Raw genomic sequence first — 13,433 nt, forward strand, 5'->3', positions numbered from 1 at the left:
AGGTGTTTTCAATGTTTTTGAAGAAAAAAGTGTGAAGCATCTGTACACATACTGTATATTGGACACAGCTAGCACATAATTTTTGTTTCTCGCCTATCTGTTCACATGCTTTGAACATTTTTCTTCAGATCAAAAAGTTACATTGTGAAGTAGTTAGTATTGCTGCCTCAGAGTTCAAGTCACATTTTCTTCCTTAACAATTGGTCCAGCATAGTTGGCAGCCACTTCTCGAGCCCTCAGGGACACTTAAAAAGCCATTGCACCATTATAATCCACTAAAAACTATTTACAGTGGTGTGAAAAACTATTTGCCCCCTTCCTGATTTCTTATTCTTTTGCATGTTTGTCACACAAAATGTTTCTGATCATCAAACACATTTAACCATTAGTCAAATATAACACAAGTAAACACAAAATGCAGTTTGTAAATGGTGGTTTTTATTATTTAGGGAGAAAAAAAAATCCAAACCTACATGGCCCTGTGTGAAAAAGTAATTGCCCCCTGAACCTAATAACTGGTTGGGCCACCTTAGCAGCAATAACTGCAATCAAGCGTTTGCGATAACTTGCAATGAGTCTATTACAGCGCTCTGGAGGAATTTTGGCCCACTCATCTTTGCAAAATTGTTTGTAATTCAGCTTTATTTGAGGGTTTTCTAGCATGAACTGCCTTTTTAAGGTCATGCCATAGCATCTCAATTAGATTCAGGTCAGGACTTTGACTAGGCCACTCCAAAGTCTTCATTTTGTTTTTCTTCAGCCATTCAGAGGTGGATTTGCTGGTGTGTTTTGGGTCATTGTCCTGTTGCAGCACTCAAGATCGCTTCAGCTTGAGTTGACGAACAGATGGCCGGACATTCTCCTTCAGGATTTTTTGGTAGACAGTAGAATTCATGGTTCCATCTATCACAGCAAGCCTTCCAGGTCCTGAAGCAGCAAAACAACCCCAGACCATCACACTACCACCACCATATTTTACTGTTGGTATGATGTTCTTTTTCTGAAATGCTGTGTTCCTTTTACGCCAGATGTAACGGGACATTTGCCTTCCAAAAAGTTCAACTTTTGTCTCATCAGTCCACAAGGTATTTTCCCAAAAGTCTTGGCAATCATTAAGATGTTTCTTAGCAAAATTGAGACGAGCCCTAATGTTCTTTTTGCTTAACAGTGGTTTGCGTCTTGGAAATCTGCCATGCAGGCCGTTTTTGCCCAGTCTCTTTCTTATGGTGGAGTCGTGAACACTGACCTTAATTGAGGCAAGTGAGGCCTGCAGTTCTTTAGACGTTGTCCTGGGGTCTTTTGTGACCTCTCGGATGAGTCGTCTCTGCGCTCTTGGGGTAATTTTGGTCGGCCGGCCACTCCTGGGAAGGTTCACCACTGTTCCATGTTTTTGCCATTTGTGGATAATGGATCTCACTGTGGTTCGCTGGAGTCCCAAAGCTTTAGAAATGGCTTTATAACCTTTACCAGACTGATAGATCTCAATTACTTCTGTTCTCATTTGTTCCTGAATTTCTTTGGATCTTGGCATGATGTCTAGCTTTTGAGGTGCTTTTGGTCTACTTCTCTGTGTCAGGCAGCTCCTATTTAAGTGATTTCTTGATTGAAACAGGTGTGGCAGTAATCAGGCCTGGGGGTGGCTACGGAAATTGAACTCAGGTGTGATACACCACAGTTAGGTTATTTTTTAACAAGGGGGGCAATTACTTTTTCACACAGGGCCATGTAGGTTTGGATTTTTTTTCTCCCTAAATAATAAAAACCATCATTTAAAAACTGCATTTTGTGTTTTACTTGTGTTATATTTGACTAATGGTTAAATGTGTTTGATGATCAGAAACATTTTGTGTGACAAACATGCAAAAGAATAAGAAATCAGGAAGGGGGCAAATAGTTTTTCACACCACTGTAGTTCCTCCATCCCTATAGACAAATGTTTTTAAGTTCTCAAATATTGCTGCAATTTTACCAAACTGATACTAATGTAAATTGGTGTCTCTGTCACTGAAAAAATGTCACACAGTCCCTCACAGTCTTTTCACTTCAATATACAGTGTAACAAGCTGTATACCGGGAAAAAAAGAGAATGGATATAATTTATTGTAGAGCATGTGAAGTACTAAAACGTTTTTGATGATTGACAAATATTACTGAAACATTTCCTGTATTCAGTTTTAAATGCACTGACTGATACCAATCAATCTATAAATATGTGAGGAGTATGTGCAACTCCATACAGACCCTGGCGCTATAAGACAGGAATGGCAGCTACAGTTGTGCTTGAAAGTTTGTGAACCCTTTAGAATTTTCTATATTTCTGCATAAATATGACCTAAAACATCATCAGATTTTCACTCAAGTCCTAAAAGTAGATAAAGAGAAACCAGTTAAACAAATGAGACAAAAATAGTATACTTGTTCATTTATTTATTAAGGAAAATGATCGAATATTATATATTTGTGAGTGGAAAAAGTACGTGAACCTTTGCTTTCAGCATCTTGCAGCTTGCAGCAATAACTGCAACTAAACGTTTCTGGTAACTGTTGATCAGTCCTGCACACCGGCTTGGAGGAATTTTAGCCCATTCCTCCGTACAGAACAGCTTCAACTCTGGGATGTTGGTGGGTTTCCTCACATTAACTGCTCGCGTCGGGTCCTTCCACAACATTTCAATTGGATTAAGGTTAGGACATTGACTTGGCCAGTCCAAAACATTAACTTTATTCTTCTTTAACCATTCTTTGGTAGAACGACTTGTGTGCTTAGGGTTGTTGTCTTGCTGCATGACCGACCTTCTCTTGAGATTCAGTTCATGGACAGATGTCCTGACATTTTCCTTTAGAATTCTCTGATATAATTCAGAATTCATTGTTCCATCAATGAAGGCAAGCCGTCCTGGCCCAGATGCAGCAAAACAGGCCCAAACCTTGCTACTATCACCACTATGTTTCACAGATGGGATAAGGTTCTTATGCTGGAATGCAGTGTTTTCCTTTCTCCAAACATAACGCTTTTCATTTAAACCAAAAAGTTCTATTTTGGTCTCAATCGTCCACAAAACATTCTTCCAATAGCCTCCTGGTTTGTCCATGTGATCTTTAGCAAACTGCAGACGAGCAGCAATGTTTTTTTTGGAGAGCAGTAGCCTTCTCCTTGCAACCCTGCCATGCACACCATTGTTGTTCAGTGCTCTCCTGATAGTGGACTCATGAACATGAACATTAGCCAATGTGAGAGAGGCCTTCAGTTGCTTAGAAGTTACCCTGGGGTCCTTTGTGACCTCGCCGACTATTCCATGCCTTGATCTTGGAGTGATCTTTGTTGGTCGACCACTGCTGGGGAGGGTAACAATGGTCTTGAATTTCCTCCATTTGTACACAATCAGTCTGATTGTGGATTGGTGGAGTCCAAACTCTTTAGAGATGGTTTTGTAACCTTTTCCAGCGTGATGAGCATCAACACTTCTTTTTCTGAGGTCTTCAGAAATCTCCTTTGTTCATGCCATGATACACCTCCACAAACATGTGTTGTGAAGAGCAGACTTTGATAGATCCCTGTTCTTTAAATAACACAGGGTGCCCACTCACACCTGATTGTCATCCCATTGATTGAAAACACCCGACTCTAATTTCACCTTCAAACTAACTGCTAATCCTAGAGGTTCACATACTTTTGCCAGTCACAAATATGTAATATTCGATCATTTTCCCCAATAAATAAATGACCAAGTATAATATTTTTGTCTCATTTGTTTAACTGGTTTCTCTTTATCTACTTTTAGGACTTGAGTGAAAATCTGATGATGTTTTAGGTCATATTTATGCAGAAATATAGAAAATTCTAAAGGGTTCACAAACTTTCAAGCACAACTGTAAGTCTCTATCACTCTGCCTTTTTTAACACATCTGTAAAAAATGGGTCTGACAACACAGTGGCACTATACAATAAGGGCCAGAGCAGCTGCACTTACTAAGGAGATTCAGGTGTTTTGATGTATGCAGTAAGATGCTGGAAATGATCTGTCAATCCATAAGTAGTCAGAATGTTGTTCTAAGCTGTGGTCTCCTGAGGAAGGAAATTGAGCTTTAAAGTTGCAATACATGAACAAACCTATTAGAAAAGCTGCATCACAGGGCTAACCCCGGACACAGTGGAAGCTGTTGTGGAAAACAGAGCAAAATTGGATGCCATCTTGAAAAATCCCCTCCAGGGACCACTGTCTTGGAGTACTTTTAGCCACAGGCTCATTCTACCACAGTGTGCTAAGAAGCACTACTGGGGATCTTTTCTGCCCACTGCTGTCAGGCAATTCAAAACTTTCTCTCTAAGTACTGTTTAAGTTAATTTTGAAATTCCTGCACAAGATACATTTATTTATTTATTGGCTGTTGTCAGTACCACATGGGCTGGATGGGCATCTCGGACAGGGGAGAGGAAGGAACCAGATCCAGGAGAGATGGCCAGAAGGGATGGATGGACAGACCATCAGTTGTGAAAGATGCTGCAGGGAATGTGTTATTCCCCCAGGACGCTAGATGGCAGCAGCACTCCGTACTGGTGCCCATTTAGAAACCAGCAGGTAATGCTGGGAGATATAGTCTGGCAACACTGCCCTGCTTGGCATCATGGGTGTTGCAAGGGGGCGCTTTTGGGAGATGAGCTTATTAATTTATAGGACTTCCATGTGATCCGGAAGTACTGGCACCAGAAGTATTCCCGGGTCCTCAATAAAAGGATCCTCCCTTGTCCAGGCGAGTTGGAGTTGGGATGACATGGAGCAACACTCAGCTGTAGGAGGAAAATGTGGTGGTGAGAGATTTTGAATGGAGAGAGGATATTGTGCTTGTGATTTTTGTTACTGTTGGGCCCTTGAGCAAGGCCCTTAACCTGCAATTGCTGAGCAGTGAGAAAAGCGCTATATAAATGCAAATAATTATTAATTGTAATAATTATAATTACTTGTGTAATTGTGTTGAAAAAACATTCCTTTATTTAAACCCAAGACTCTGTGATCTTATTTGGGGGGTTGGGGCTCACTGACGTTCTATCACACTGTATTATTTGTCCTGTGAGTCTGTATCCTTGTTTTTTATGTTTCTTCCAGCTGTATGCATCTAAATTTCCCCTTGGGATTACTAAAGTCTATTTATTCTAATATCTAAATATATGTCAATAACATCTATTCAGTTCTTGTCAGTTGATTGCACGCTATGTGTGTGCTCAACATCTCTTTCACTAGCTGTTACTAAACTACCGAAGCACAATGCTACTTTTAACAACAGGCAATATCTTTGTGGAAAAACACAATAATTTGAATGTCAAAACCCACAACGGCCACTGGTAGCAGATGTGAATAGGAAAAGTATTCTTACCTCAAGAAAAAAGCATCAAGAACCTGTGATAACATTTATCATTTCCAATTTATTTTTGTTGTCATAAGCATGCCTCAAAACATTTGCACTTCAAAGTTAACGTTTTTGGTAAGTGTAAAGGGTTTTGTTTTTACATTTGGACCTTGGTATCCTTCACCCTGCACATTTTAAAGTACAAGAGTAGGCTGGGGTGTTTTTGAAATATATAAAAAATGCTTCGCTTCCAGAACATAATTTCATACTGAATATTTTCTTTGATTTTAATTATTGTACCTAAGCTGACAAAAGACTTGTTCTTAAAAGGACAATTAAAAAGTTGACTCAGGAGATGAGGAGATCAGAGGTCAATGTACAACGCAAAATCCAAAAACTATCAAATGGTCAAAATTTAAAAAATCAAAAACAAAAGACAAAGTTTAAAAGGAGCAAAGCTACTCCGATTCAGGTGTAAAGTTTCAACCAGGTTTACTCCCGTTTTATATTTCTTTTGCTAATTTTTGATTTATACTGTTTAGGATGCACAAACCAGTGTGTTTCTTCTGCATAAATGGGGAGGGCATCCTGTGTAAAATTTTTCCAAATCAATATGCGGACAGATGATCTGCTGTGGCCACCCCCAAAGGGAGCAGCCGAAAGAAGAAAAAGATGTGCATCATTCTTTATTTTTTTGTTTTATATACCTGTATATACAGTGCATCCAGAAAGTAGTCACAGCGCATCACTTTTTCCACCTTTTGTTATGTTACAGCCTTGTTCCAAAATGGATTAAATTCATTTTTTTCTTCAGAATTCTACACACAACACCCCATAATGACAACGTGAAAAAAGTTTACTTGAGGTTTTTGCAAATTTATTAAAAATAAAAAAACTGAGAAATCACATGTACATAAGTATTCACAGCCTTTGCTCAATACTTTGTCGATGCACCTTTGGCAGCAATTACAGCCTCAGGTGTTGTTGAATATGATGCCACAAGCTTGGCACACCTATCCTTGGCCAGTTTCGCCCATTCCTCTTTGCAGCACCTCTCAAGCTCCATCAGGTTGGATGGGAAGCGTCGGTGCACAGCCATTTTAAGATCTCTCCAGAGATGTTCAATTGGATTCAAGTCTGGGCTCTGGCTGGGCCACTCAAGGACATTCACAGAGTTGTCCTGAAGCCACTCTTTTGATATCTTGGCTGTGTGCTTAGGGTCGTTGTCCTGCTGAAAGATGAACCGTCGCCCCAGTCTGAGGTCAAGAGTGCTCTGGAGCAGGTTTTCATCCAGGATGTCTCTGTACATTGCTGCAGTCATCTTTCCCTTTATCCTGACTAGTCTCCCAGTTCCTGCCGCTGAAAAACATCCCCACAGCATGATGCTGCCACCACCATGCTTCACTGTAGGGATGGTGCCAGGTTTCCTCCAAACGTGACGCCTGGCATTCACACCAAAGAGTTCAATCTTTGTCTCATCAGACCAGAGAATTTTCTTTCTCATGGTCTGAGAGTCCTTCAGGTGCCTTTTGGCAAACTCCACGCGGCCTGCCATGTGCCTTTTACTAAGGAGTGGCTTCCGTCTGGCCACTCTACCATACAGGCCTGATTGGTGGATTGCTACAGAGATGGTTGTTCTTCTGGAAGGTTCTCCTCTCTCCAAAGAGGACCTCTGGAGCTTTGACAGAGTGACCATTGGGGTCTTGGTCACCTCCCTGACTAAGGTCCTTCTCCCCCGATCGCTCAGTTTAGATGGCTGGCTAGCTCTAGGAAGAGTCCTGGTGGTTTCGAACTTCTTCCACTTACGGATGATGGAGGCCACTGTGCTCATTGGGACCTTCAAAGCAGCAGAAATTTTTCTGTAACCTTCCCCAGATATGTGCCTCGAGATAATCCTGTCTCGGAGGTCTACAGACAATTCCCTTGACTTCATGCTTGGTTTGTGCTCTGACATGAACTGTCAACTGTGGGACTTTATATAGACAGGTGTGTGCCTTTCCAAATCATGTCCAGTCAACTGAATTTACCACAGGTGGACTCCAATTAAGCTGCAGAAACATCTCAAGGATAATCAGGGGAAACAGGATGCACCTGAGCTCAATTTCGAGCTTCACGGCAAAGGCTATGAATACTTATGTACATGTGCTTTCTCAATTTTTTTAGTTTTAATAAATTTGCAAAAACCTCAAGTAAACTTTTTTCATGTTGTCATTATGGGGTGTTGTGTGTAGAATTCTGAGGAAAAAAATGAATTTAATCCATTTTGGAATAAGGCTGTAACATAGCAAAATGTGGAAAAAGTGATGTGCTGTGAATACTTTCCAGATGCATTATTGTCACAGGTGGCTGGGGTTCTGGCCCGGCCCGGACACCTAGAAGGACCTGAAGGTGACCTTTATGTCTTCCGGGTCATGAGGGGGAAACCGCCCTGGAGCAGGAGAGGACCACGGGAGAGGAGGAGAGACATTCCAACTTGTTGGGACCCGTGGCCATCGCCAGGGGGCGCTTTAAGCCTTGTGGAACCCAGAAATAGTTACTTCCACCACACTCGGCAAGATGGCGGAAGAACCTGCCAGGGACGCCCGGAGTGCTTCTGGTGTAAAGGGTAGCACTTCCGCCACACCAGGATGTGCTGCCGGAAGAACGTCATCAGACACCTGGAGCACATCCGGGCGGGAATAAAAGGGGCCGCCTTCCTACAATCGGGGAGCTTGAGTCGGGAGTGGGAGCAGGACGAAGCCTGAATAAGGGGGATTGGTGCTGAGTATACTGTGTGTTGTTTGGGACTGTGATTCTGTGTTTATTTGTGGATTAATAAACGTGTGCATTTTACAAAGATGTGGTTTTCGACTGGTGGTGTCCAGGCAAGTCTCACAATATATAAATATATGTATATATATATATGTATATAAGCTACTTAGGTTATGTTCCATGTGTTTTGAGAGTTATGCCCAATCACGGTCAGGACCTGTAAATCTGGAGGGTCTTTCACAGTTCCAGGTGGTTCATTTTGAATTTGCTCGGGAGTTTGGCGAGTAATTTTTAATTTTGTTCTGCCCTTTTTTGGGATTCATTGGATTTTTGACTATTTTGCTCTGTATTTCGATTATTTTTGGGATTTTGTTTTGGGACTTGTTCACCTTGGATTGCCGTTGTGCCCTTGTTGGCTACTCCTTTTTGCTTTGTGCATTCTATGGACCTTCTTGTATTTATAGAGCTTTTTGTGAGATACATCTTTATATTTTTTAAAGATTCGATGCTTGCTCTTTTTACTAGCCGGGGCTTGACAGTGATATCCCCCTTCTAGTAGGTATTATTATATTGGTGCTTTGGGAATCCCAGTCCACAACACCAGGGATGCTGATGTAATATATCACGTAACAAAATTAATTTCTCCCAAAGGCACAGGACCTGCAATGTCACACAATTGCATTGAGAAAACATATATACTTTAATGACAACAATACTCAGAAAATCATGACAATAACAAATATTTGAAAAATAGCACTTTTTATGCCTATTTGGCTTCCTTGAAACAAACACCTTTTTATGTACTTGAAAGCCTTTCATTACCATTATAAGTAGAACAAAAGTCTCTGGTTTCAGAAACAATCAGGCTTTGTTTTCCTATACAGCCTGCATATACACCCAGGACTTCCCAGATGGCTCTATATGTGTCAGTTTGAAAGAAAAAAATCTAAGAACTGGATTGCATGTTGAATATCAGCAAGGCAGTTAAATGTGAAAAATGGCAAAAGCCAGCAGATGGCCAGCAGCAAGCTGTGTAATGAGTACAGTAAAGCAGTCTAGTGTGAGCCCTTTTAAGTCCCTGCATCTGTCTGCAGATAACATGCAAATATCAAATGTATCTTCAAAGCCATTTAAAGGACAAATCAGAGTGACATATTGAGTACTGATTTTTGATTATATTCACTACTTGCTACAGCTAGGGCTAATTAGTTTTATGTTTACATGTTGTTATTAGAATTTTTAATAAAGAAACTTAGAATTAATTTTTATTTATATAGTGATGAAACTCAGCTGGATCTGTCTGTTAAACCAACAAAGTTTTCTTCAGTTGCATTATTAATTACCTGTTTCAGTTACCTAACGTTATACCTATGATCTACCATCCATCATTAGAGAGACCCCATTGATCTCAGCATTGAAATCAAGGGTTACCATAGCATGCTTTTGTCATGCTGCTGCTCAGGCTGTTTGTGCTGTTTTTAATAAATGTAGTAATACTTCAGCTGTAATAAGTCTCTCCTATTCTATATTTATTCTCAAGACTTCTGTGGTGTCATAGCCATTTTTGACAAAGTTTTATTGAAGCATAACCTTTTGGTGGAGGGCTTGTCAACATTTATTGACCAATTCTCTGTACGTTATGGCTTTCATCTAAAATGTACGTATATTGTCTACTCTTGTCATGGTGCACTGCAGAGTCTATAGTAGTGCTCTCTCTCTCTTATATGAGAGGGGAACCCAAAAATAGGGCATAGTAATCGATTTTACCACTTTTATTGTATGCATACAGTCTTGTTAATCAGTCTACCAAGTGGCATTGTGCTGAGTTGATCAATTGTTTGTTTATGACATTTATTCTACAGTTCATTCAGTTCACAAATACATCATGCACAACATAAATGTTTTTTTTTTCCATAGCAAAAAAGGCATGTCAGTTCATATCGAACATCAAAACAACAATGATCGCATTTTTGGCATTAACAGACTTGTTAATAAAGAGATTTCCAGTAAACAGACTGTGAATCTGCAACATTTCACTGAACTGCTGAGGCTTCTGCAGAAAAGGAAGAAAGTAGTAGTGCACAAAAACTGCATTTTTCACCATGACAACACTGCTGTGCACACTGCTGTACTATGATGGTGTACCTGCACACACCACACTGTCAGTCAGTTTTTGTTAAAAGAAAATATGGCTTTTGCTTTGCATCCCCTGAATTCTCCAGATCTCGCTCCCTGTGACTTCTTTTTTTCCCAAAATTAAAACGGAAACTGAAGAAATCCCAAAAAAAAATTGCCAGAGGCACCATACTTGGTACCAAACAATAAGTACCAAAAATGTTTCCAGGAATGGAAGACACACTGGGATTGTATTGCATCTCACCGGGTTTACTTTGATGGTGACTAACATTAATTGCTGTAAGCTGTACAATAAAGGATCGTAGGATAAAGTTTGTTTTTTTTAACAATTCTGGACATTTTTGGGTCCCTCGTCATATATCAAATCCATCAGTATATATCAAGAGAGGTTGCAGATATTTGCATCTTTTTTTTCTTCATGTGCTGACCAAAAGCTGTGAAAGTCGAGTATCCATAAAATTACTTCCACCACCACTCATAGTTCCCCCTCTACAGGATTGAAACCCATATATAGGCCACAACTACCTTTACCCCTCTGTCTAATTGGTAGGTTGCATCTGAAAAGATGTATCTCAAACACTTGCTTATTGTTGCAACTTTTCTTATTTTTCTTTTCTTCAGATTATACAGGGATCCCCAGCTGGTGCCCAAAATCTTTATCTGCATATTGCCTTCTCTTTTACAGTTGTGCAGTCAGCAGGACTTGACTGGATATGTCAAAACCAGTTAATCTCACTGTGGAAGTTGCGGCACAATTGGAGTAACTACAAGCACTTTGCATACAAGTCATGAACCAGGGGACCACATTCGGACAGGCGAAAGCAAGAACAATGTCTCAGGAGGCACTACAAGAAGGAAGAGCTCTTGGCTCTTCATAGGTATTGGTACCATTACAGCCAAAAGATAACATTGAAATCTTCCTATTTATCTTTGAGCAAAGACACCGCAAGGACAACAGAGAGATATCTATACAGGTCCTTGAGAAAGCATTCAGACCCCTTACTTTTTTACATTGTTATGTTGTAGCCTTATGCTAAAATCATTTAAATACATTTTTCCCCAAATCAAACAACACTCAATAACCCAGAATGGCAAAGACAAAGCAAGATTTTAGAAATTTTTACAAATTTATTGAAAATAATAACCTTTACCCTTTACTCATTTGAAACACATTTGGCAGCAATTTTGGCCTGAAGTCTCCTTGAGTAAAATGCAAAAAGCTTCACACCTTGATTTGGGTATTTTCTGCCATTCTTCATTGTAGATCCTCTCATGCTTTATCAGATTGGATGGAGACCATAAGTGGACAGCTATTTTAAGGTCCCTTCAGAGATGTTCAATTGTGTTTTAGTCTGGTCTCGGCTGGAACATTCACAGAGTTGACCCTAAGCATTTTCTGTGTTGTCTTCGCTTTGACCTCAGAGTCATTGTCATGTTGGAAGGTGAATCATCGGCCCAGTCTGAGGTCCAAAGCTCTCTGGAGTAGGTTTTCATTAAGAATACCTCTGTGCTTTGCTCTGTTCAGCTTACCCTCAACACCGACTATTCTTCCAGTTTCTGCTATTGAAAAACAACACCACAACATGATGCTTCCACCACCATGCTTCACCACTGGAATGGTATTCTGCATATGATGAGCGGTGCCTAGTTTCATCCACACGTGATTCTTAGAATTGAAGCCAAATAGTTCAATTTTGGTATAATCAGACCAGAGAATCTTGTTTCTCATAGTCTTCAAGTATTTTAGGTGTTTTGTTTTGCAAACAAAAATATGTTATCTGGCCACTCCGCCAATAAAGTTGAGATTAGTGGAGTGTTGCAGTTGTAGTTGTTCTTCTGAAAGTTTCCCTAGTCTTCACGCAGACTCTCTGGAGCTCTCCTACCAAGGCCCTTCTCATTCCATTTTTCAGTTTGTTCAGAGAGCCAGCTCTAGAATGAGTTGTGGTTGCTCCATACTTATTCCATTTAATAATTTTTGTTGCCGCTGTGCTCTTGGGAGTTGTCAATACTGTAGATTTTTTGCAGTCTTCCTTAGATCTGTACTTCAATACAGTCCTTTCACTATGCTATACAGGTAATTCCTTTGACCTTATAAACTCATGACCTTGTTTTTGCTCTGATACACATATCAACTGTGGGCCTTTCTATAGACAGGGGTGTGCCTTTCTTAATCACATGCAATCAATTGAAATGACCACAAGTGAACTCCAAACAAGATGCAAAAACATCTGATTAATGATGATGACTTAATTATGATAAACTTGATGATGACTTAATGATGTGGGATGCAAAAAGACATCTGACATGACTTCCATGGTTTGGCCCCTTGAGCTCGTCCCTTCCTCCTTGGCCTCATCACCAAGTTTACTTTAGTCTGCACTGGGACTCGGGTCTGAAAAAAAGTTTTGTTAATTGATTTAAATTTGTTTTTGTTGTTTTTTTTACAATATACAATATTTACCTTTGTTCTGTTACAGTGGCGTAGTCAGCAGAATCTTAAATGGGAAGATGACTGAACCATTGGACCTAATGAGAGGAAGTGTAGGCGGTGTAGATGCAGGTGGGGAACCAACTGACCCAGTTTACCGAGTCAGAGGATTGTCTCACAGCCCAGATGGCACTCTATGTAAAACAACACCCAGGTAGGATGCTGCTTAATATTAAAGAGAATGTTGAGGCATACCTCATCATCTTTAAGCAAACGGCAACACGACAGCAGTGGGAATGACTGGGAATGCTCTGAATGGGCACACAAGCTGGCAGGTGATACTCAAAGGGCCTATTACAACCTTGATGAGCAGGCTTCCAGGGATTATGATAAATTAAAGGAAAAGATCCTGGTACGCTATGGCATGATTGAACACATGCAGTAGAGGAAATGTTTGGGGTATCATTTCAGCCCAGTGCACAAGCCCTGAGGGAGGCTCTGGCACTAGCTCAAACCAGGGCCAGACATTGCTGAAAAAGTAGTAAAAATAGATGCTTACGTCTGTCTAATCAACTTGCTCCCAGAGTCTCTCACCCATCAGGTCTGCACACAACCACGAAAGAATATGGACAAGCTCAATGAAATCATTGAGAGTCTCCTGCTAGTCATGCAGCTTGAGGGAGTAAAATGGCCCAATGATCGCCATAAGTACCAAAGAGAGTGTGGCCAATGCAATGAGCCAAGTCAGCACCAAATGGTTCGAGAACAAATC

The 13,433-nt window shown here is 40.4% G+C and overlaps 1 protein-coding gene across 1 annotated transcript in view; it reads right to left on the reverse strand.

Moving 5' to 3' along the window:
- LOC114646605 (eukaryotic translation initiation factor 4 gamma 2-like) overlaps positions 1-4,419 on the reverse strand; it is a 69,896-nt gene extending 65,477 nt beyond the window's left edge. Inside the window, exon 1 of the mRNA XM_051922573.1 lies at positions 4,400-4,419. Within this exon, the coding sequence (XP_051778533.1) occupies positions 4,400-4,419 (20 nt within the window). The remainder of the gene's footprint in view (positions 1-4,399) is intronic.
- Between the last annotated feature and the right edge of the window lie 9,014 nt (positions 4,420-13,433).

The sequence above is a fragment of the Erpetoichthys calabaricus genome, chromosome 2 (genome assembly GCF_900747795.2).
Source record: "Erpetoichthys calabaricus chromosome 2, fErpCal1.3, whole genome shotgun sequence".
NCBI lineage: Eukaryota > Metazoa > Chordata > Cladistia > Polypteriformes > Polypteridae > Erpetoichthys > Erpetoichthys calabaricus.